This window comes from Peromyscus leucopus, chromosome 23 (genome assembly GCF_004664715.2).
Source record: "Peromyscus leucopus breed LL Stock chromosome 23, UCI_PerLeu_2.1, whole genome shotgun sequence".
NCBI classification, from domain to species: Eukaryota; Metazoa; Chordata; class Mammalia; order Rodentia; family Cricetidae; genus Peromyscus; species Peromyscus leucopus.
In genome coordinates, this window is record NC_051082.1 from 44,203,140 (window position 1) to 44,227,804 (window position 24,665).

General features: G+C 46.2%; 2 protein-coding genes across 2 annotated transcripts; both read left to right on the top strand.

The window, feature by feature from the left end:
* The first annotated feature begins 1,838 nt into the window (after window positions 1-1,838).
* LOC114707580 lies at window positions 1,839-20,315 on the top strand. Its single transcript, XM_028890354.2, has 3 exons — window positions 1,839-1,923; window positions 5,950-6,521; window positions 20,158-20,315. Exons 1-3 carry the CDS (start codon window positions 1,839-1,841, stop codon window positions 20,176-20,178), a joined length of 678 nt encoding a protein of 225 aa, XP_028746187.1. The 3' UTR covers window positions 20,179-20,315.
* Window positions 20,224-21,899, top strand: Fam220a (family with sequence similarity 220 member A). Its single transcript, XM_028890293.2, is given in 3 exon segments — window positions 20,224-20,341; window positions 20,344-20,711; window positions 20,713-21,899. Coding segments are annotated over 3 exon segments (810 nt in total). The 5' UTR covers window positions 20,224-20,235; the 3' UTR covers window positions 21,049-21,899.
* Window positions 21,900-24,665: the final 2,766 nt, after the last annotated feature.

Here is a 24,665-nt window from a genome sequence, read left to right on the forward strand (position 1 = left end):
TCTGTAAGTACACCATCTGGATTAGACCTACACTCCTGGACTCAAGTCATCTTGCCCAGAGCCTCCCAAGTAACTGGTGCCACAAGTGTGTAGCCCACACCCAGTTTCTTTTCCTTTCTAAAGTACCAGTTTTTACAACAAAAATACCATACTCTCAATATTTCTGATTTCCTCATTTGTAATAGTTTTATTGGCTTAGCCCGGCATTGTGTTGACTTTTCCTAGGAAGATGTGAACATCTATTCATCTCACAGATGACAAAGGAGTGATCTTCCCTGTTCAGTCTCGCCTAGTCAGTCAGTGGGTTTATTGGGTTACTTACAGGAATGTGGGTGACTTACAATAGCATGGATGACTCAAAGGCTGCTCTGTCATCTAAAAGTTCACCCCAACATGAGTGATGACTCAGGAGAGCTGTATCCCTGAAGCTCACTGAACAACCTAACTTAGCCACCTGGGGAGTCTTTCTACATAGCAATTATTGACTGCTTACATAACTTTGGAGAGAAGCCTTATGAATCCTATAACTTTCTATCTTCCTGAGTCTTGTAAATCATGTGAATTTCCAGAGCTTGTAAATTGCATGAATTTCCTGAGCTTTGCAAGTTGTATAAATTTCCTGAGCCTTGCAAGTTGAATGAGCTTCTTTCCCTCCTCCAGGAGGGAACACTTCAACTCAGAGGAAGTAACAACAGAACACCCAGGCTAGCCTGGAACTCCAGGCAATCCTCCTGCCTCAGCCTCCCAAATTCTGGGATGACAGGTGTGAACCACTGTATCCAGCTTTAGAAAAAGTTGGTGACCCACATCTTGGCTCTTTTGTGCCCATTCTCTCTTCCTGAATCTTTCTCTTCAGGTTGATTAAATGTGAATGTAAAAAAAAAAACAAACCCAAAAAATACTTTCATAGAGCTGGAGAGGTGGCTCAGCAGTTAAGAATGCTTTCAGCTCTTGCAGGGGACCTTGGTTCAGTTCCCAGCACCCATAGGTAGCTTACAACTGTAAGTTACAGTTCCAGGGTATCTGGGTGACAGCTAAGGAAACTTCATGTAAAGTCGGGCATCCATCTTGGTACACACAAGCTGTTTGTGTCTGGCTCCAGCCCCTGGCAGAAACTTTCCCAGGAACTCTGACCCAGTGACCCCACCACATCCCAAAATGTATAGCCATGATTATCTACTTGTTCTGATATGATTAACTGGTTTTTTTTTTGGCTTTCTATAACTTGTGTATGCAGATGCCCCAAGACTGTTCTGGGGCACTTAACTTGACAGAACAGACCAGTTTTTGCTTGCTTGAGTAGGTATCAAAAGTCACCCCACCCTTCTCATGGCAATCTCAAATCTGCCTCAGAGATTATTCATCCTGCTAGCAACTAAGCAATAAATCTTTAATTATAATTAGACTGAGGCTATGGTCTTTCCTCATAACATCTGATGCCCCTTCCTAGCCTCTACAAGTACCAGGCATGAGCATGGTGTATATATACACACATAGGCAAACCACTCACATACATAAAACATTTTTTTAGTGTAAAATATTTCCATGCATGGGGCTGAGGATCTGGCTCAGTGGGTAAAGTGTTTGTCATGCTAGTATCAGGACCTGAGGTTGGATCCCCAGCACCCAGGTAAAATCTGGGCATGGGCAGGGTGTGCTAACACATGCCTTAAATCCCAGCATTAGGGATAGAGACGAAGGCGCGCAGGATTTGAGGCCAGCCTGGTCTGCGTAGTGAGTTCTAGGCCAGCCAGGACTACAGAGTGAGATTCTGCCTAAAAAAATCAAAACAAAACAAAAACCAACAACAACAAAAAGCAACAAAAACCAAGCTAGGCATGGTCATAGACTCTTGTCATTCCAGCACTGGTGAGCGAGAAAAAGGATTCCTGGAGCCCATTGGCCAGATGGCCCAGCCAATCGGTGAGTTCCAGGTTCATCCAGAGACTCTGTCTCAAAAACTAGAAAGTGACTGAGGAAGACACCAGACAGCAAACTGGTCTCTGTGCACAGGCACACATGTTCCCTCCCCCAATACAACACATACAACACACACTTACACCAAAAAAAGACTAAAAACAGCTTCATAGAGGTATATGTATGAGAATAAACAAACAGGATTTTGTTGTTGTTTTGTTTTCTGCAGTATTTGGGACTGAATCCACTGCCTCACTAAAGCTGGGCTGTCAAGGAAAGTTATTTTATTTATTCATTAGTGTGTGTGTGTGTGTGTGTGTGTGTGTGTGTGTGTGTGTGTGTGTGGTGAGCCTGTGGAGGTCAGAGGACAACCTGTATGTTGTCTTCTTCTACCATGTGGGGCCTGGGCATTGAGCTCACTGGGCTTGGCCGCAAGTGTCTTTACCTGCTGAGCCATTTTACTGTTCAAGGAACGCCATTTTGTAAACAGCTGATCATTAACCGTTATTAACAGCACACTGCGTTCATAAATCCACTGAACTTACACTCTCAGGACTCAAGCGCTCTGGGTATAAAAATAGTTCCTGTTTTCTGGGTGCCTTCTGTGTGCTTGGAACTGTGCCCAGTGCTGCCCCCCTGATCTCATTCATTTCTCACAAACACCTAGAGGCAGGACGGGGGTGGGGGTTAGGGGGAGTGGGGGGATGAGCATCCACATCCTCTTTTTCTGGAAACAGGTCAGGGGAGCGTGGAGAAGTTGCTGGAAATGGAACCTGGTTTCTCTGGGCTGGCTGTCTTCTGAGGCACAGCTCCGAGAGCAGCAGGGGGAAGTGTAAGGAGAGCAGACGGGCTTGTTGATCAGTTATTAATAAGCTTCCCTCCAAGCCCCTTCTTGTCACACTTTGTGCCTGTACAAAAGTACTTTTCACACTGACAAAATTCTCTCTCTCTGTCTTTGTCTCTCTCCCTTCTTCCATAAGGTCTCACATAACCTAGGCTATCTTTTTTTTTTTTTTTTTTTTTTTTTTTTTTTTTTTTTTTTTTTTTTTTTTTTGAGACAGGGTTTCTCTGTAGCTTTGGAGCCTGTCCTGGAACTCACTGTGTAGACCAGGCTGGCCTCGAACTTACGGAGATTCACCTGTCTCTGCCTCCTGAGTGCTGGGATTAAAGGTGTGCGCCACCCACCTCACTCCCCCCGTCCCCCGGCTAACCCAGGCTATCTTTAAATTTACTGTGTAGCTAAGGATGACCTTGAACTTCTGATCTTCCTGCCTCCACCTGTTGAGGTTACAGGAGTGAGCCACCATGCCCAGTTAATGAGGTGCTGCGGAATCCTGGGCTTCATGTGTGCTAGGCAAGCGCTATCTCAACTGAACCACACCCCAGTCTTATCTCTCAAACGATAAGCTTTTTGGGGGGGTGGAGAGAGAGCTCAGGGGATAAAGTGTTTGCTGGCCAAGTGTGAGGACTGGAATCAGGAGACCCTGAAGCTGAATAAAAGCTGGGCAGCAGAATTAATTTCAGCCTCAGAAGGCAGAGACAAGGGGTTCCTCAGAGCAAGCTGGCTAGCTGGACTAGCAGTACCAGTGAGTCCTGGTGTCACTGAAGATTCTGCTTCAAAGAATAAACTGGAAGAGTCATTGAGGAAGATTCCTGAGATCAGCTTTGGGTTGCTACCTGGGCCCAAACCCATGAGACTGCCTACCAACTCCCTCACACATACACACAAAAAGAATATAACATCGTTAAAAAAAAAAAATCCTAGCCGGGCAGTGGTGCCCCATGCTTTTAATCCCAGCAGAGGCAGAGGCAGGTGATCTCTATGAATTCGAGGCCAGCCTGGTCTACAGAACTAGTTCAGGACCCCTAGGGTCCTGTCTCAAAAAAAAAAAAAAAAAATCCTGTCTCAAACAAATCCAGAAAAAAGATTTCTATCAAACTCCTTACATTCCAGAATACTAGAATTCTTCAAAATCGATGTATGTTTTACCTCAGAGGCTTTAGTTAGTACTATAATTATTTTGATTTGTTTTTTGAGGCAGGGTCTCACTGTGTAGCTCTGGGTTCCAGAACCTGCTCTGTAGGCCAGGCTGGCCTTGAGCTTACAGAGATCTGCCTGCCTCTGCCTTCTGAGTGCTGGGACTGAGGGTATGTCCTACCCTACCTGGCAGTACTACAATTATTAAAGCATATATGATTGTGGGCTGGAGAGATGACTCAGTGCTAAAAGTACTGGTTGCCCCTTCCAGAGAACCCAGGTTGGATTCCTAGCACCCACTTGGAAGCTCACCGTCTGTCACTCCAGTTCCAGGGGATCTGATGCTCTCTTCTGGCCTTTGCAGGCACTGGGCACACACGTGGTGCACAGACACACATGCAAGCAAAGTGGTACATGCAGGCAAAACATTTCCACCCATAAAATAATAAACAGGGGCTGGAGAGATGGCTGAGAGGTTAAGAGCACTGGCTGTTCTTCCAGAGGCCCTGAGTTCAATTCCCAGTACCCACATGGTGGCTCACAACCATCTGTAATGAGGTCTGGTGCCCTCTTCTGGCATGCAGGTGTAACTGCATGCAGTACATTGTGTACATCATAAATAAACCTTTTAAAAAAAAAACAAATTAATAAAGATTTAAAGTGTATATAATTGAACATTGAACAAGAATGGCTGGGATGGCAGGCCGTTCACACAAGAACACCGGGCTGTTCATTCACCCACAAATGCCTTTTTTCTTTCTTTTGGAAATATGGTAAATATACAATGATAGGAAATTTCCCATTGTAACCATTTTTTTTAAATACTGTATGTGTGTGTGTATGAATATAAGTGTGCGTTTGGGTGCTCGTGGAGGCCAGAAGTGGGTATCAGATTCCATGGAGCTGGAGTTTTAAATGTTTAGGAGCTTGCCTGATGTGACTGCTGCAATCTGGGCTCTGGTCCTCTGATAGAGGAGGAAGCACTAACTTCTCTCTAGCCCCCACTGCAACCATTAGAAAAATGTAAAGTCACATTTTATTTAGTGTATTGTGCGAGTGTGGATGTGTGTGTGCGCGCACTCGCGAGCTCACGCGCACATGGTGTGCACATGCATAAAACACAGGAGGCGGGAGGAGGCAGGAGGATATATTAGTATGCTTTCCATTACTGTGATAAACACCATTATCAAAAGCAACGTGGAGAGGAAAGGACTTATTTGGCTTACACAGCAAAAAGAACTGTCTGTCATTGAGGGAAGCCAAGGCAGGCAGGCACTCGGGCAGGACAGGAACTGGAGGCAGAAACTGAATTAGAAATTACAGATGGACATCACTTACTGGCTTGCTCTCCCTGGCTTCCTTACCTTGCTTTCTTACAACCCACCTGCTCAGGCTTCCCATTTTCTCTGTTGAAGTTTCCTCTTCCAGGGTAACTCTAACTTGTGTCAAGTTAACAGAGAAAAACAAAAACAAAAACAAACAAAAAAACCAACCAAACAAAAAAACCAGCATAGAGAGCAACTCGCTGGAGTCAGTTGTGTCCTCCCACCGTGCGGGTCCCAAGGATTGAACTCATGTTCTCGGGAGTAGCAGAAAGTGCCTTTACCTTCTTTACCATTTCGCTGGCCACTGTACCCATTTTAAAGAACGTGGTATAAAGTACCTGTGACCATGGCCATGGTCCATCTCTTCCCTGTTCTTTCTCTAAAGACTTATTTATTTTTATGTGAATGTGCATCTCAGCATATGCACGCGCAGGTGAGTGCAGATGCTCACGAAGGCCAGAAGGCATCGGATCCCTTGAAGCTAGAGTTGTATGTGACCGTGAGCCACCTAAGACGGGTGCTGGAAACTGAACTCAGGGTCCTCTGGAGGAGCAGCAAGCGCTCTTGACCGCTGAGTCATCTTCCGAGCCCCTCTTTTCTTTTTTTCTCTCTTTCTTGCTCGAGACCGGGCCTTGTCAAGTAGCCCAGGTCCCGCCTCAGCCTCCTGAGAGCTGGAATATTAAGGCAATCGCCGCCACGCCCGACGTTCCCTCTGGTGTTATCCTTTAGCCTCACCATTAGAGGGCGCCAGGACGCAACGCAGCAACTCCTTCCTCCCACGCACGCGCACCTCACTTGCTAGGGAAGCGGTCTGCGAGGCGGGGCGGGAGGGGGCGGAGTCTGCTGCCTGCGCAGGCGCGGGCCGGCTTTGTGACGTCAGGCCGCGCGGCCCGGCCGGGGATCCAGGTGGTGGCTCGCGGAGGCGCTTTCCCGACAGTGACGCGCAGACTCAGCTCCCCCGCGGCCCGCCCTCCCGCCGGCCTCGCCGCGGTCTCCCCAGCTCCCTGAGATCGCTGAGCTCGGAACAGCGGCCCAGGGAGGAGGCCTTGGACGACGCGGCGCGGAGAGGGAGGGCGGGCGGGCGGGCGGGCAGTGGGAGCGCCGCGGGTCTCTATATGGCGACGGCTCTGTCGGGTCTGGCTGTCCGGCTGTCGCGCTCGGCCGCCGCCCGCTCCTATGGGGTCTTCTGCAAGGGGTTGACCCGCACGTTGCTCATCTTCTTTGACTTGGCTTGGCGGCTGCGCATCAACTTTCCCTACCTCTACATCGTGGCTTCCATGATGCTCAACGTGCGTCTGCAGGTAGGTGAGCCGCGCCCTCGGCATCCCTGGGTCGCGGCCCTGCCCACCTGGCTCGGAGGGATGCATGTGCTGGGAGGCTGGTGCCATCAGTCCAAGGCTGAGTGTCTGTCTACCAAGTACCGTGCATTTTCCCTCTGTAACCCCACTCTGCATAGGCGATGCTTCAGAGTACAGATCCTACATCTGGGGGTGGGGTCCGAGGAACGATGACAGGAAGGTCCCTTAGGACGCTTTGTCCTTAAAAATGACAAATTGTTGGCGATCCGGTGGCAGCGAGTTCTTACGTGGATTCTGGTTCCCCAAACTTTGTGAAGGTTTATTATGTTATCCTTGTACCATTAGGTTGAAAGTTAATGGTGTTTTGACCAGTGTATCCGATTTCTTCTGGCCAGGGGTTAGAAATGGCAGGAGGGATGAAGATGAGAGAAAGAGGTAAAACAAATTCGGAGGCCTGAGACAGTTTGGAATAACAGCATGCCCGTGTCAGCATTCTGGAGGCCGCGTTTGCTGGAAACAACTGACAGTTCCCTATCTCTTGAATTACAAAACGCTTTTCTCTAGTGGAGAGAGAGGTTTTGCCAATTTGAGTGTTCTGTCCCAAAAAGTAAGAGAGAGAGGCTGGACAGTGAGCCTCCTTGGATTCTGTTTACACATCTTGGAGTGGCACAGGCTGTGTGGAAGGACTCGGCTCCACCCCTGGGAAGCATATAACCTGACAGTATTGTTTATTTCTTGTGGTTCTGGGAGCTGAACCCGGCGGGCGCTTTGCATTTGCTGTAGACAAGGAAAATCGCCCCAGCCCTAGACTTACTGTGCATATGTGGTTCCCTGGTGTGCAGAGGAGCCAGCTCTAAGTAGTTTACCTAGTTTTTCTGTAGTTGGGTCATATTAGAGTGTAACGGACCTGGTATATAAATGGTCCCTGACACAGGTGGTTACAGACCATGTGAAATCCGAAGCCAAGTATGATCCAGATTCGGTAAAATGAGTTAAGAAAAACTGATTTTAAGGTCCAAATTAAGATACCTTTCCTTTTTTTTTTTGGCGGGGGGAGTGGTGTCAGCTGTGAACCACCATACCTGGTTATGAGGTACTGCTGGGATCAACCTGGGGCTTCCTGCATGCTAGGCAAGCACTCTAACAAATGAGCTATATCGCTGCTCCCAAATCAAGATATCTTACACTAACAAGGGCTTTGGCATCTTATGTGATACCAGGCCGTGGGGGCAGAAATAACAAACCTTTACAGCAGGTGCCCCAGATGAGAAAAGAGTGCTGGGTGTGGGCACTGAGATAAACCAGAGCGCCTGTGTCCTTGCCAATTACCAACCTGTAGAAACATGGCCCTGGTGTTTCTGCCAGATCTAGTAACCTCCTCTGAGAGAAATCAGACATCCTGATTCTTAGACATCAAGTTATCTCAGAGTTTACAAAAAGAAACTTTGGGGATATAAGTGTCTGTAGTCTATGCTTGAGCCATCATGTAGACTCATGGGATCTGGTGTCTAGAGTTACATGTGATTTGTGCTCATTTAGAAAATTATGTGAAAGACTACAAGAGATTACCTACTACATAATATTATGTCTGGAATTGCTGTGTTTTGTACCATTAAAAAAATAACAGGCTAGGGATGTAGCTCAGGTGGGAGTGTGTGTGCCTACTCTGCACAGTGCCCTGGGTGTAATCTCTAGTACTGCATAAACTGGGTATAAAGATCCTTGCCTGTAATCCTAGCATCTGGGAGGTGGAGGCATGAGAGAGGCTCTGGGTCATCTTTGGCTACATAGCAAGACCCTATCTCAATAACAAAACCCGAAACAATTCCTCTTGTATTGATTTCTCTTTGTACCCTTCTCTAGTCCAAGCTACTCCAGTTGCTAGCCTGGATTTTTGTGTATTCTCCATCTGTTTTCCACCGGTCAGTTAGAGGTGTCATATTTGTACATATTATGTGTATGTGTATGTGGAGCAGGAGGAGGCCAAAAGAGGTTGCTGGATCCCCTGGAGATGTAGTTATGGGCAGTTATGAACTGCCTGACTCTAGTTCTCTGCAAGAGCAGCAGGTACTCCCTAACAGCTGAGCTATTTCTCTGGCTCCCTAGAGAAGTCTTCTAAACATTATAAGGCATGTTCTGTCATCCTCAAACATCAGCACATGTACATGCTTATCACATGTGGATATGACTGGCCTCTCACCTCGCTTACCCCTTGATGACAGACTAGACTTTGTTAGGGTCTCCTCTTTACCTAGTTGTAACCGTTCCCTTCCTGCCCCTGGGGTACGATGAATGTCTTCCTTGACAGGGACACTCTCACAGTGTAGTTCTTTCAGAGGGAACTTTTGTGATCTTGTACCGGCTTTCTTCACCACAGGATTGCTGAAGGCTCGTTTGTTTTATAAGCAATAAACAGCGGCAAATTCCATTCCCGGTGTCTTCTAATTGCGCATCTGTTTGTAGGACAGTGAGATCATCGCTGGAAAGGTGATTCAAAGCCATATTTCATAACAGGGAGTGTGCACTGTACTGATTGAAGGCAAGCGCCTTTGGGAGGAGGGCACTTGCCTTCAATCAGAGTGGTGTGAGCAGTGAGTGAGTGCAGGCCCATCGGTACTGAGGGCAGCCCGGTGGACTCCAGAGGAGTCGTGAGTTAGGTGTAGCCAGCTATAGAGAATCTGGCTGTCTTAATTCAGGGTCAGGTGCGCCCAGGTGGAGGGTAAGGCAGTCTCACCAAGCACTTTGGGAAAGGTGTATCTTCCCCTCCCCCCAACACCTTTTGAGACAGGCTCTGATCATACAACCCTGGTCAGTTTGGCTCTCTTTAGAATTCCTTGTGTAGACCAAGCTAGCCTTAAACTCAAAGAGACCCGCTTGCCTCTTCCTCAGGTGCTGGAATTAAAGGTGTGTACCACTGCCCAGCCAGAGAAGGATTTCCTAGGACACATGTAAGGGTTTTAGATTTGATCTTGGACCTGGCCAAATGCAGCCTTTTCGTATTGGGGGAGGAAGAGAGAGGTTCTGGGGTACAATGCCATACTTGAAGTCTTTATATCTAATCTTTAAACTCCCCTGAAGGCTTTAGGACTTTTGTTTATTTGTGAAAAATCACTAACTGAACCTAGTTTGAGGGTTTCAATGTTCTGACCTTTGGGTGTAGGAAGGTGCAATGAGAAATCGAGCCTGGCTGAAGGGACCCCGGCAGCTCATAGCCTTTTCCCTCCAGTATACTGTTTCTTCCTGTTCTAGGGGACAGGAGTGTGTTTAAAATATCGGACCCTAAGGTTGTGTTAACCCTACACTTAACGTCTTGTTCATCGGGCATTGGGGTTTCTCTTACCCTTGTGGCAGTGCTGGGTATGGAACCCAAGGCCCCTTACGTCACCCCAGAGCTGCGTCCCGAACTCAGCAGTGAGGCGTTTTAACAGTACGAACAGCTCTTTAGTTAGATGCAAAGGGTTTGTAGACGCAGAAAACCCAGGGTTATCATTTTAAAGTACTAGGACTAGAGAGTTGGCTTAGCAGTCAGGAGCATTTTGCTGCTTTTGCAGAGGGCCCGGGTTCCGTTCCCAACACCCACTTGATGGCTCACAACCACATGCAACTTCAGTTCCAGCTCTGTGAGCACCATGAGTGCTTGTGGTACACAAGCTTGCACAACATAAAACAAATCTTTTTTTTTAATTTCTTTTATTTCTTAGAAAACTTAGGGGGAAGCGTGTTTCATCTTTTATTTCCAAGGAAAATCTGTGTATTATAAAAGCAAACATTTGTCATTCCACCAAGCACAGGGCTCACATTGCAAACGGAACCATTTCCATTACAAGACTGATGATCTAAAAAATCAAATAACTTTGAAAGGCTTCAGTCTCAACTGTTTTCATGAAAATCATGTTATTACATTATACCAACACACTATTCTTTTAGAGGATCAAGCAGAAATTAAACCCAATAATTAACCAAACCTACATCATATCCTGTTTGTTTTATAGGATCATAACCACTATACTAAGACTTAGCACTTAGACATAAAGCATGTCTTAACTTCCTGAAGAATATTCTAGGAATAAGCAAAACATTTAGAATGCTTTAATGTCTCCAGTTAACACCATTTGTATCAGTAACTGCAATGTTGTAACTTTCAGCATCTCACGTAACTAGTCGATGAAGTTGGTTAGTTATAAAACAAATCTTTAAAAAATATTTTTTATTTACTTTAAATTTTTGAATTATGAATGTTTGGGCAAAGGAAAGAATGACTCCTGTGTTCTGCTCTTTGACCACAGGAGGGACCACATACATGTACTCCACACACAAACAAATGTAACCCCTACATACACTCCACACACAAACAAATGTAACCCCCGCAAAAAAAAGTTTTTTTTAAAAGTGCTGTTTGTAAACAAGTGTACACCTATAATCCCAGCTGCTTGTGAGGCTTGAGTCCAGGGATTCGGGACATGTGAGTGTGTTGTGTATGCTCAAGCATGCAAATGCATATATCTGTGTATGTATGTATAGGTCAGAGGTCAACCTTGTGTGTCTGTCCACAGGTGCAAGCCTCTTGATTTTTTTGAGACAAGGTCTCTCATTGGCTTTAGGCTCACTAATTTGACTTGACTGGCTGGCTGGCCAGGGAGCCCCAGGGATCTTCTCATCTCCAGTAATTCTCCTGTGTCCAACTCCCCAGGGCTGGGATTGTAAGCTGTGACACCACACCTAGCTTTTTTTCTGTGTGTATTCTGGAGGATGGAACTTGAGTTCTTCTCATGTTTGCATGGCAAGTACTTGGCCGATTGGGCTGCCTCATTAGCCAGTTTGTGGTCATTGTGAGCAACATAGTGACAAAATCCCTATCCTAAAATAGAAAAAGGATTGGAGAGATGGCTGTTGCCAGGACTGGAGTTTAGTATCCGACACTGACACTGACACTTAGTAGCTCGCAACCACTTATGATTGTGAGTATACCCCCAGCCACATAATTAAAAGAATACATTCATATTCTCTCTCTCTCTCTCTCTCTCTCTCTCTCTCTCTCTCTCTCTCTCTCTCTCTCTCTCTCTCTCTCTCTGTTGTTTTTTTGAAACAGGGTTTCTCTGTGTAGCTTTGGTGCCTGTCCTGGATCTCACTCTGTAGACCAGGCTGACCTCGAACTCAGAGATCCGCCTGACTCTGCCTCCCGAGTGCTGGGATTAAGGGCATGTGCCACCACCGCCCGGCCAGGCATATTTTTAATCCCAACACTCTGGTGGCAGAGGCAGATAGATCTCTGTGAGTTCAAGGCCAGTCTGGTCTACATAGTAAGTTCTAGACTAGCCATGGCTACATTGTTTCTCTGTCTCAAACAAAGCAAAACAAACAAAAAAGCAAAGGAAAGAAAGTACTGTTTTTAAGCAAGCCTCAATCTTCTGAGGTTATTAACATTCTACTGTTTCATACAGCATGGGAAGACAGATGGTAAAAAGTGAGACTCTTTGAGAGGCAGAAGCAGGTGGATCTCTGTGAGTTCTAGACCAGCCTGATCTACAAAGCAAGTTCTAGGACAGCCAGGGCTACACAGAGAAACCCTGTCTAAAAAAAAAAAAAAAAAAAAAAAAAAAAAAAAAGTGAGAATCTATACCAATCACTACATATAAGTAAAAACAATCTGCATGGTCCATGGTAGCATACACTTGTAATCCCAGCACTTGGAAGGTAAAGGCTGGAAGATCAGGAGTTCAAAGCCAGCCTGGGCTACATGAGACCTTGCCCATTCCCAACTAAAATAAAAATTAAAAATAACTATATAAAAAGCTGGGTGGTGGTAGACATCTTTAATTCCAGCATGCAGGAGGCAAAGGCAGGTGGATTTTTGACTTGGAGGCCAGCTTGGTCTACAGAGCTAGTTCCAGGACAGCCAGGGATACATAGAGAAATCTCCTCTTGAAAACCAAACCAACAAACATAACCAGTATCATGAATACCCACTGGAACAAGCCATGCTTATAACTTTTTACTGGTATGGCTATAAGAAACATGGATCAGGGCTGCAGAGATGGCTCAGAGGTTAAGAGCACCGACTGCTCTTCCAGAGGTCCTGAGTTCAATTCCCAGCACCCACATGGTGGCTCACAACCATCTGTAATGAGATATGGCACCCTCTTCTGTGTACATAATAAATAAATAAATCTTAAAAAAAACAAAAAAACATAGATCAAGTGTCTTAGTCCCATGTCACCCAAAGAGAAGGCCTCAAAAAAACAGAAAAGATGCTATAAAGGCCGACCAAGATGTCCTTATTTCACCTTCAGCTTCTCCCCTGCTGCCTGTGCTCAGCAAGCCTTCCAATCCTTATTTGCCTTCTATGCTCTTAACCATCCTCCTCCTCCTTCTCTTCCTCCTCCTCCTCTTAAGTTTTTTGAGACAAGATTGCCCTGTGTAGCCCTGGCTGGCCTCAAACTCGCTCTGTAGACGGGACTGGCCTATAGAAATCCGCCTCTCTCTGCCTCCCTAGTGTTGGGATTAAAGGTGTGCACCACCACCACCACCACCACCACCACCACCACCACCACCACCCAGCTCTGTCCTACTTGATTAGTACTGGGGAATTGGACTCTCAGACTCTTGGCCACTGAGCTACATCCCCGGCTCCTAGCTCCGATCTCCTCTTTCTATTACATCTTATTTACTACTTTTATGTGTATATGCATGAGTGTGTGTGTGTGTGTGTGCATCCCTGTGCACATGGAATGTCATAATGTATGCATGGAGGTCAGAACACAACCTGCAGGAGTCCCTTGTCTCCTACTGTGTGGGTTCCTTGTCTCGAGCTCAGGTCAGCAGGCATGGTAGCAAGCACATTTCCCCACAGAGCCATCTCACAGGCCACAGCCTACTCTTCCTCCTCTCTGAACTTCTTTCTAAGTCCATAGCTTCATGGATTTCAGTACCCTCTCACCACTTAGACATCTTTTCCCCCTTGTATTTAATGAGTTTTTGCTTTACCAGACATTGTACTACAGGTCTGGAATCTCAGCGTATAGAGACGCTAAAGGAGGAAAAGTTTATGACAAAGCTTATCCTGCAAACTAGGTGTAGTGGTGCAAGCTTATGATCTTAGCACTTAGGAGCCGGAGGCAGGACCATCAGGAATTCAAAGTCAGTATCAGCTACAGAGTGAGTTTGAGGTCAGTTTGGGTCACACAAAACCCCATCTCAATAAATAAAAGAACAAATTATGACGCTGGTTAAGTGTATAATTCAGGGACATTAATACCTTGCCATATTGGGCAGTTGTCACACACCCATTCTCAGAACTTCTCCGGCACATGGAAATCTTTCTTGTCTTCTAAGGGGAAGGGGAGCTGGCTGGCATTCTGAGCAAAACAGAGAGGACCCCATTGAGCACTTTGGCAAAACCCTGGCCGAGGTAAAGGCTGTTGCCACATTGATGTTTGTGTCGGAGGAGTGCGGAGTGTAGACAGAGGGCAGAGCTGTCACCAGGACCCACACGTGGTCCTGGAACAGCAGCAGGAAGCTGGAGAGATTGGGTAGTGAGCCAGGAAGAAAGTGGTGGTTTTGTACAAAGTGCGTTGGAGCAGCTCCCCTTCTTGCTTTTCCTTGGTATTTAAGTGTGTGTGTGTGTGTGTGTGTGTGTGTGTGTGTGTGTGTGTGTGTAGGCTAGAAGATAATTTGTCTGAATCAGTTCTCTTTCTATACTGTGGGTCCTGGACATCAATTGGGGGTCATCAGTCTTGGTAGAAAGTGACTTTTGGCCCAACACCTACATTCCTTTTTTTAAAAATGTGTATATATGTGTTTATGCAGCTGCATTTGGAGGCCAGAAGAGAGTGTCGGATTCCCTGAGCTGGAGTTACAGGTGATTGTGACCACCCAATGTGGGTGCTGGGAACTGAACTTGGGGTCATTTCCAGGAGCAGCAAACACTCTTAACCCTGGAGTCGTCTCCCCTGCCTCTTACCTGTATTCTGTATTCTGGACTTGTTTCATTTTGCTTAATTGTTTTGAGACAGCCTCACCAGGCTGACCTAGAACTCACTTTGTAACTCAGGCTACTGGAATTCTAGATCCTGCTTTGTCTCCCTGAGCACTAGGATTACAAGCTTGTGTCACCACAGCAGCCTCCTTGTTTCTGAAAGAGTTGGAAATAATCCTGTATGCTCCAGGCAGGTGTTAGTGTAAGAATTCTGGGCTGCCGAGAAGGCGAGAACCAGCAGCAGGGTTGTCCTTCGACCTTGGCACGTGCACACACACGCTTGTATCCATCACACATATAAAGACAGTTTCAAAGTACGTGAATTCATTCTATTTTTACTAATGTTAAAAGAGACCCATCACATATGAGATGACATCTCAACACTTGGGAAGCAGAGGCAGGCAGATCTCTATGAGTTTGAGGCCAGCCTGGTCTACAGAGCGAGTTCCAAGATAGCCAAGGTTACACAGAGAAACCCTGTCTCAAACAAACAAACAAAAAACCAAACACCAAAACTGCTTACTGCTGGGGCTGCACGTGGTGTATAGAGCTCTGAGCTCCAGCCCCCACGTGTCTGTACCTGGAGAGGGAAGGGCCAGTCTCTTCACCCCTTGATAGTTTTGTAGGATGCAATAAAGTTGAATAAACACGAACTACTTCTACAAGCCACAGAATGAATTTGGAGGAGCTGAGTGTGTAGCTCAGTGTGGATGAGGCCCTGGGTCCATCTTTAACGTCGGGGGAAGAAAGTAAAAAAGATCACCCACAGAATGGAGAAAAGCATTTGTTGGCAAATTTGGTAAAGGAGTAATACCCTGAATAGAGAAAGACCTCTTACAATTGAAAAAACAAACAAACAAAAAAACCCAAGCAGCTCAATCCAGTCATTGAAGGAGCTGGCATAGAGATTTATCTAAGCAGATACACAGATGGTGGATGTGTCCTTGAGAAGATCCTGGACTCCAGGAGAAAGCAGATCACTCGGAGCAGTGGGAGGCCACTCCACACTTGTTAGGATGGCTGTTGTAAGGTGGAGGGTGGGAGGAGAGGTTGCAGAAGCAGATGCAGGTAAAGGTGCGTGTCCTCAGTCCTTGTGTGCTGCTGGTTGGATTGTACAATGCACAGCTGTCATGAAAGCCTTGTGGTTCTTCACACCATTGAATGTGGACTTAACCCACAGTCAACTAAGTCTGCTTCTGGGTGTGTACCTGAGAGGTTTGAAAATGGATTCAGCCGGGCGCACCCTTTATCCAGCACCGAGCAGAGCAGCGGATCCTGAGTCGAGCCACCTGGCTACAATGACTAAAAGCAAAAACAAAAAGCCGAAAAAAAAAAAAAAAAAAAAAAAAAAAAAAAGAAAATGGATTCAAAGCCCGGTACTCCAGTGCTGATAAACAGTAGCCCAAAGACAGTAGCAGCAAGTCTGTGGACAGGTGAGCGGATAAAGCACTGGGGATGTGGCCTGGCTGGAAGAGACCTCATCTAGCATGCCCTGAGCCCTAGGTTCCATCCCCAGCACCGCATACAACTAAGGCAAGATGACCTAGGTCTGTAGTCCAAGTATGCAAGAGATCAGGAGTTCAGGGTCATCTTCAACTATATGGCCTGTTTGAGGTCAGCCTGGCTATTCAATACTCTGTCTTAAATAAATAAGAAAAGGAAAAAATGATAAACAGTCTTGAGAGCCCCTGTAGAGTTCCCCAGCTCTGGTGTGAGCATGCCACTTAGATGGCTCCAGTTTCTTCCACCAATGAGCTTTCCCACTGCTGGATCCCACTTTGAATCTATTAATAGTTGCCATTTCTCCAGATACCTTTCAGTTGGCTGCTGGACCTTTGGGTTGTTGGGTTGTTGTCACTATCTCTATGAATAATGTTGCTATGGGCGCGTGTGTGTGTGTGTGTGTGTGTGTGTGTGTGTGTGTGTGTGTGTGTGTGTGTGTGGTTGTTTGGTGCATGCCCATGAGTGTGGATGCATGTGCCCAAGTGCGCATTGAAACAGCATCTCATTGAACTGGAAGCTTGATGTTTCAGCTAGGCCAGCTGGGGCAACCGCAGGGGTTACAGATGCTCATGTGGTCACACCCACCTCTTTGGAGTGTGTGTTTGTTTGTTTGTTTGTTAAGTGTGGGAGATTTTAACTCAGATTCTCATGCTAGCACAGGAAGTGATGTTACTCACTGAGCCATCTCCCCAGTCCTACTCTTTTTTTTTTTTTTTTTTTTTTTTTTTTATTGAGACAGGGTCTTCCCATCCCTCATCCCCCACCCCTGCTCTGACTATACTGCAGGCTGTCCTGGAACGTACCCATGTATTCTACACAGGACTTGAACTAAAAACGATTGGTCTGCTTGCTTCAAATGTCTGAGGCACAAGCCACCCATACCTGGCTGTTACTCGGAGTTTTTAAAAAAATGTTAAACAGTTTTTGAGTGTATTCTGCTTTGTCTTTGCTTATGTTGTGTTTTGATCGTGCTTACTTTTGTTTACTTTTGAGAAAGGGAGGTTTGCGACAGGGCTGGCCTTGAACTAGAATTCTTCCTGCCTCATCCTCCCAAGTGCTGGGATTCAAGGTAGGTACCACCATGCTGAGTCTGAAAATTGTTTTTAAAGGTTTATTTATTTCTATTTTATGGGTATGTGTAAGTGTCTGCATATATATCTGTGCCCTGTTTGCATGCCTGGTGCCTTCGGAGGCCAGAGGAGGGCGTCAGATTCCCTGGAACTGGAGTTACAGGTGGTTGTAAGCAGCCGTGTGGGTCCTGGGTTCAAACACCAGTCTTCCGCAAGAGCAGCAAGTGCTCTTAACTAGTGAATCCTCTATCCAGATCCCTACAGTTTATTTTTGTGGAGTCCAAGTTCAACAATCTCTTTTCATGTTTGATGTTTGCTGTTATTAGAAAGTCCTTATGTTTTTGAGATAGATTTCTTGCCATGGAGTCCATGCTGGCTGGCCTCAGACTGGAAAGCCTCCTTTTCTTGGCCTCCTCCATACTGGGATTCTAGTCATGTACCACCACACTTGGCTCATTTTAACTGTGTGTGTTGTTGTTGAGATCAAAGCAAGGGCTTAGCCAGGTAGTTTGGTTCACACCAGCACTTGGGAAGCAGAGGCAGACAGATTTAATTGAATTTAAGGGTAGCCTGGTCTATCTACATAGTGAACTCTAGACTAGCCAGGGCTACATAGTGAGATTCTGGTCTCAAAAACAAAACAAAACAAAAAACCCAAACTAAGAGCTTTGTGCAAGCCAGGGTTAACACTCTACGTGGGTTTATATCTCTTGTCCCTTGTTATTTATTTTGAGAGGAAAGTTAAAGATGGCTTCTTATGTAGCCCTAAGCTGGCCTCAGATTTACTGAATAGCTGAGGATGACCTTGAACTCATGATCCTCCTCTCTCTGCGCTCTCCTTGAGTACTGAGAGTACAGCCATGCACCACCACATTGGGCTCATCTTAACTTTCGGGGTGGGGGATAGTGCACATGTATGTGGAGACGAGGACAACCTCCCGTGTCATTCCTTAGGTGCTTCCATCTTGACTTTCTCACTGGACTGCAACTTGCCAGTTGGCTAGGCTAGCTGGCCAGCAAGACTCAGGGATCTGCCTGTCTCCACCTCCCTAGAGCTGGGGATAAAAGTGCCCCACATTTGGATATGGAACTGGAACTGCATTTTAATTTGAAATTTTTATGTGTGGGATGTGTGCCCATGGAGGCCAGAAGAGGATTGGATCCTTAGGCAGTTGTGAGTTGCCTTTTTTGAGTGCTGGGAATTGAACTCAGGTTCTCTGGAAGAGCAGCAAGCATTCTTAACCACCGGGCCCTCTCCAGTCCCTCACTTAAACAGTTTGTCCTGGTACACGTTATGAGGCGTGGCTATAGATTGACCTTTGAGCAGTATTACAGTGAGGTTTATGCATGTGGGTTAATGATTCACTAGAAAGGAAACCTGGATCTGTTTTGTCTTCTTGTTCTGCTGTCCTGGCATTAGGACCTACAACAGCACCTGACTCGGGGAAGGGCTTGGGGAGCAGCTGATTGAATCTGTAGCAAAGAAATCCTAGGAGCTGAATCCCAGGTAAAGGGGAGACTTCCAAAGTTAGCTGCTTGCCTTGGGTAGACTGACTGTTCACTATTCACTGCTCAGCAGCCCCAGTCTGGGCTTTGATATCTGCTGCCCCCATGAGATGCACTTGTCTGTTGAGGTCCCTTTTCTGCCCTTTGCTTTACCAACCCTCCAGCAGCCCCTTCATTCATTCCCTGAGACACTTGCCAATACTGACAGAAAAGCTGCCGTCACTGTCACTGTGGGATGCTGCCTGAATAGAATGCTCAGTGCTTTCCCAGCTCAGCCTACAGCACCGCCTGAGAAATTGTTACCTTTCCTGAGGATACCAAGTCACCCAGCTCCTCAGAGCTGGGTGTAGCTTCTCCTTATTGAATGTACTTTTGAGCAGATGTGTGACCGGAGACAAGGTGTGACCTTAGGGCACAGCTGGCTTTGTGAGATCAGGCGTGATGCAGAGATGCTTGCCAGGTCAATAGAAGAAATTCAATGATGTGTCCTCCCAGTGGTCATGAGTCAGCTTCATTCAGAAGGGTGGTGTGAGCGCCTTTCCTCATCCTTGGTAGTGTGTAGAAATTTGTGACCTCCAGCCTGATCCCCCATTCAGGGCCTATCGGTACCAGGATCCACTTCACAGCACTCCACAGCTTTGGGCTTGGTCGTCTTAGAGTGTGTGTTCGAGCCCTCAGCCCACAGGATCCTGCCATTCAAGCCCATTGCCCTACTCACTGTGATTCCTTCCTGTCCCCCTTAGGACTGGCCTTGCTAGCTTGCTTTGGAAAGTATTGGGGCCAGGATATTTTTAGGTTACAGAGCAGTGGTAGTCTGGACGGTCAGGTGCCCGAGGCCATTAATAGCCTGGGTTAGGGAAGGTGAGGAGACAGGCATCCAGCAGGGTAGCAGCTGCCTAACTGGGTCAGGCCTATTGTCATTTAGCAGGTTGGCTGCCTCATACAGGGGGAGGGTTTGTGTGGAAGATGCCTTCTGATTGCCCTGAGGATCTTGGTCATGCCTGGGAGCCTTTGCTCCTACCCTTCTGTTGCCTTTTGAGCCCTTAGCACCTTCAGCAGGGTGAAAGGAGTGGATGTTGAGGAACTGGCTCCCAGAACTGCATTTTATTTTTCCCTTGAACTTGGAAATAAACTCCTCTCTCACTCAGAGTTTTGGTGGGCAGGTTTGTTTGCCATAGTTTAACAGTATTGATTCTTTTGTAGACTTAACATGGGGGCTGGGGCTTATAAGACCTGGGACCATGGAGACTGATTATTTGCCTTTATGTATACTTTATTTGCGTATTTATCTGTTTGAGTCAAGCTCTCATATAGCCCAGGCTGACTTCAGACTCACTCTGTAGCCAAGGATGGCCTTGAACTTGTGATCTTCCTGTCTCCATATCTATGCTGTAAGCATACGCTAGTCTGGAATTCACTGCAAAGCTCAGGCTGGCCTGTGACAGTGGCCAGTGCCTCTCACTCTCTGACTCCTGTTCAGCTCTGTGGCCTCATTCCTCAAGGAACTAGTGTTTGGTGATATTTTGTGTGCTTAAATGTTTTAATAACTCTCTGTCACAGAATTTTCATTGATTATCTTTTCTAGGTTCATATTGAGATCCACTGAAGGCCACCCCTGACTGATAGGCATCACCCCGGCTCACTGCATCAGAGGGCACAAAGCATGAGGGCTGGAAGAGGGACCCCGGGTACTTGCTTGGCAAATGTAAAGAGGTCACAAGGAGGTGACTTGGACAAACTATCATGTGGCCTTGAGAAGAGAAGCCAGAAGGGGAGCCCCAGCCAGCAGATGTGCCTTCCTGGACAGATCAGCCTGCAGCAGATACTGATGGAAAGTCACAGGACACAGTGGTGGCATCCTTGGAAATGAAACATGATCAGATTGAGGCTGACCTCATACTTCACAGTGGGTACAAAGTGCTTCAGTATCTGAAGGAATCAATGGGAAGAAATTTGGCTCCAGCAGCCTCCGTAAGCAAGATTCTGTCATCTGCTTTGGAAGAACATCTGGCTGGGGTATCCTGTGGCATCGGAGATGCACTAGGAAGTAACTGGCCAGGAAAAGGGCCCAGGGCCACAGACAGCTGTGGACAGTACCCCAAAGGAGAGTCCTGGGTGTCAGGATGGCCAGGTCATCCGAAAACTGAGGGAAATGGGTTTCTTGAAGTGTGAACTTCTAAGTGCCGTTCCTGAGGGGCTGGGCACCAGGTCGGAACTGTCTTACCCATATTCTGAGCTGTGCCAGCTGCCACATGCTTCTGCCCATTATGAAGTTCTCCCAGAAGATGAGACAAGATGTGTATCCCTCGACCATTTAAACCCTATGTTTTCAGAGCAAACAGTAGAATACGAGAAAACTCTCTCAAGCTTAAAAAGTACTTCAGATGGTCTGCAGATAGTCGTGAGGGTCACTGGCTCTGCAATCCTCCAGATTAGCAAGTCTGATGCCATAGATAAGGTACAGGCAGAACAATAAAAATAGATTAATTTTAAAGGTCGTCTTGCAGTTTCTTTTGCATTAATTCTGGTGTATGCTGCAGCCATTCAGTTCTTGCTCTGATTCCTGTGACCAGATACACCTCACTGATTGATGCAGAGAGACATTTTTGAGCATGTTTTCAATCGTTTGGAAAGACTCAGAACTTGGGAAACCCTTCTAAGAGATGATTGATCTATCCAGTATAGGTCAGACAAAAACCATTTAGCGCAGAGTTCTTTCTCGCGGAGACCCATTCTAAAGGGCTAGCATCCCAGATGCCGCCTGTCTCAGCTCACCTCTGGCCATCTGATGGAAGTGGAGATCCGAAGCCTGCTCCCACTTCTTGTAAGCCTTGCTCTGGTCCGAGCCTTGCCCTTCCTGCACTGTGTGGACTCCCTGACCTGCAGTCACACGTCTGTTCTCGCTGCCCCTTTCCTTCCGCTTGAAGTGCAGGTGTCAATGGCGGCACTTTGGAGAAGTTGCAATATTAAACTTAGGATTACCTTCAATCACAGAAGAGTTTGGGACTCTTCTGCTGACAGAACACAGATTGCAAATGAAGTATTTCCCTTTTCCCAGATGCTAGGATTCGTGATCTCTTTTACATTAAGATTTTTTTCTAAAGTATTTCTCCCTTTGTGGTTTGTTGATAACTTTAATAAAGGTCATTTAAAGAGTGGACATTTTTAAGCTCCCTACCCAAGAGAGAGTTAAAAACAGCCCTGGGGGGAGGGGAACCTGACTGTCATTTATACTGTGTGCTAAATTACTATGCCATGGGCTATTTTAGTGTTTTGGGCAAATAATAAAATCTGCTCTTTAGCATAATAAATGTTTTATTTTGTGTGTGTGCGCTCATGTTTCCTCATATTTTTGTTAACATCACTGTCTTCCTAACATTTAAGCATCTGTAGCACCGGGTGGAACAGGTTGCTGATGAAGACGTGAATCCACTTGAAGAAAGCCAACACAAAGAAGGATTTGAACTCCTCTTCCTCCCTCCTCCTCTTTGCCCTCTTGTTTCCTCTTCTCTCCCCTCTCTCACAGGTTCTGAAATAGTGCAGCGTGGTCAAGTATAGTGGTACACACCCACCACTCAGGAGGCTGAGGCATGAGTTCCGGGCTAGCCTGTGCTGATTTATGAGTTCAAACACACCCTGGGCTATGAATTAAGTTCTATGCCAACTTGGATTACAAAGCAAGAATGTACCAGGAAACAAAACAAAGGGCTAGGGACACAGGAAACTGCTTTCTGTGCAAGACTGACCTGAGTTTGAGTCCCAGAACCCATACACAGCAGCCCAGTGTAGTGGCCATTGTTTACAGCAGCCCAGCGTGGCGGCCATTGTTCACAGTCCCAGCACTAGGGAGGTGATAGAGTCCGTGAAGCTTGTTAGCCATCCAGTCTAGCCTAATTAGTGAACTCCAGGCCAGTGAGAGGGCCTGTATGATAAAGGTGGATGTTAGGAGGCTGCAGAGATGGTTCAGTAGTTAAGGGCCTGACTGCTCTTCCAGAGGACCTGGGTTCAATTCTCAGAACCCACATGGCAGCTCACAACTGTCTGTAACTCCAGTTCCAGGGGACCCAACACCCATGGCAAAATACCAACACACATCTAAAAGAAAAAGGTGGATGGCTGTGGAAAAGTGATATGTAGTGACCCTCTGGGTGTGCGTTGAGTCCTTGCAAAATACTCATCTCTGCTTGAGTGTGGTGGCACACTTGTGATCCTGGCACTTGAGATGCAGAGAAGAGCCTAGAGGTGAAGACCAGCCTGGGCTGTATGATGAGATTATAACTCAAAACCCCAAGAGAGCTGGGCATGGTGGCTCTCATCTATAATCTCAGCATTCAGAAGCAGAACAAAGCGTCATATTAACTTCACATTAGAAGTATAAACATTTGAGACAAGTAGTACAGAAATATGGTGCTTCAGAAGGACTGGCTGGCTGTGGTGGACATCTGTAACCCTAGCACTCCTGAAGCCAAAGTTGTCTGAATTTGAGCCACATGAGGCCATCTTTTTTTTTTTTTTTCTTCCCCTCAGATGAAGTTTTCATAGAACATGTAGCCTTGGACTTGCAGTATGTAGCTGTGGATGACCGTCAACTCATCTACCTCCTGAGGGCTGGGACTAGAGGCATGTACCATCACACCTGTTTTATGTAGGCTGGGGATGGATCACAGGACCTGGTGGGTGCTGGGCAAGAACTGGGTTCCTAGGTTTCTGTGCTGCTCCACACCCACATCCCCTACACAACAGTCTTTGCTCTTAAGGACTGAACCATACAATTATTTTAAATTTAGGGACTATGCCTAGTAGAAAATGTTGGACTTGTTATTCACATCTGGAAATCATAATTTCCTTTCTTTAAGAAAAATTGGAGCAGATGATGAGGTCTTGAAGTCATTAGGTGGTTTCAGGACTATGGAGAGTAAAAAGTAAATTAAGAAATGCTGCTCACATGTAAATTGGGCTCGTGAGAGGGCTCAGCAGTTAAAGGTGTTGTCAGCAAGCCTGACAACCTGAGTTCGAATCCAGGAATTCACATAGAAGGGGTGAACCAGTTCCTCCAAGTTGCCCTTTGACCTCATGCCCAAATAATGAATAAATACATTTTGATGTAGAGAGAATCCCTCAGTCCAGTTCTGTTATGTCATATCAGAGCAATCAGTCTATAAATTTGAGTATCCAAGATTTACACTAAGTTATGTAATAAATGGCTTGTGCCTGTATGTACAATGAAGTCACATAAGTACAATCTATTTACACACAAGTCTTTCTTGCTTGCTTGCTTGCTTTCTTGCTCTCTTTTTCTTTCTCTTTCTCTCTTTCTGTCTTTTCTTTCTCTCTTTTTCTTTCCTTTCTTTCCTTCTTTCTTCTTCTTTCCTTCTTCTCTCTCTCTCTCTCTCTCTCTCCATCTCTCTCTCTCTCCCAGTTTTTTGAGACAGGTTTTCTCTGTGTAGTTTTGATGCCTGTCCTGGATCTCACTCTATAAACCAGGCTGGCCTCGAACTCACAGAGATCAACCTGGCTCTGCCTCCCAAGTGCTGGGATCAAAGGCCTGCACCACCGTCACCTGGCCACACAAATATTTCTTTAAAATTTTTTTTATTACATTTATTGTGTGGATGAGTGAGTGGGTGTGTGTGTGTGTTACAGTGCTTATGTGGAGGTCAGTGAATAATGTGTGTGTATGTATGTTATCAAAATTCATCAGTTAAACCCCAAAGGTGTGGTGGCACACGCCTTTGATCCCAGCACTTGGGAGGCAGAGGCAGGCGGATCTCAGTGAGTTGGAGGCCAGCCTGGTGTACAAAGTAAGATCCAGGACAGTCAGGACTGTTACACAGAGAAACCCTGTCTTGGAAAAAAAATTCATCCGTTAAGAGACATCTACTTCAAGTTTAACCCTTCATTAAAGAGCTGTATATTTGTATAATAAAAATCCGAGGAAGGAAACCAGGCTCATGAGAGGCAGAGGCAGGTGAATCTCCGTGAGTTTGAAGCCAGCCTGGTCTACATAGTTCTAGATTACCCAAGAAAAAGTTATTTTTAAAAGCTCCCTTCCCCCGTGGGGCAGTGGTGGCACACACCTTTAATCCTAGCATT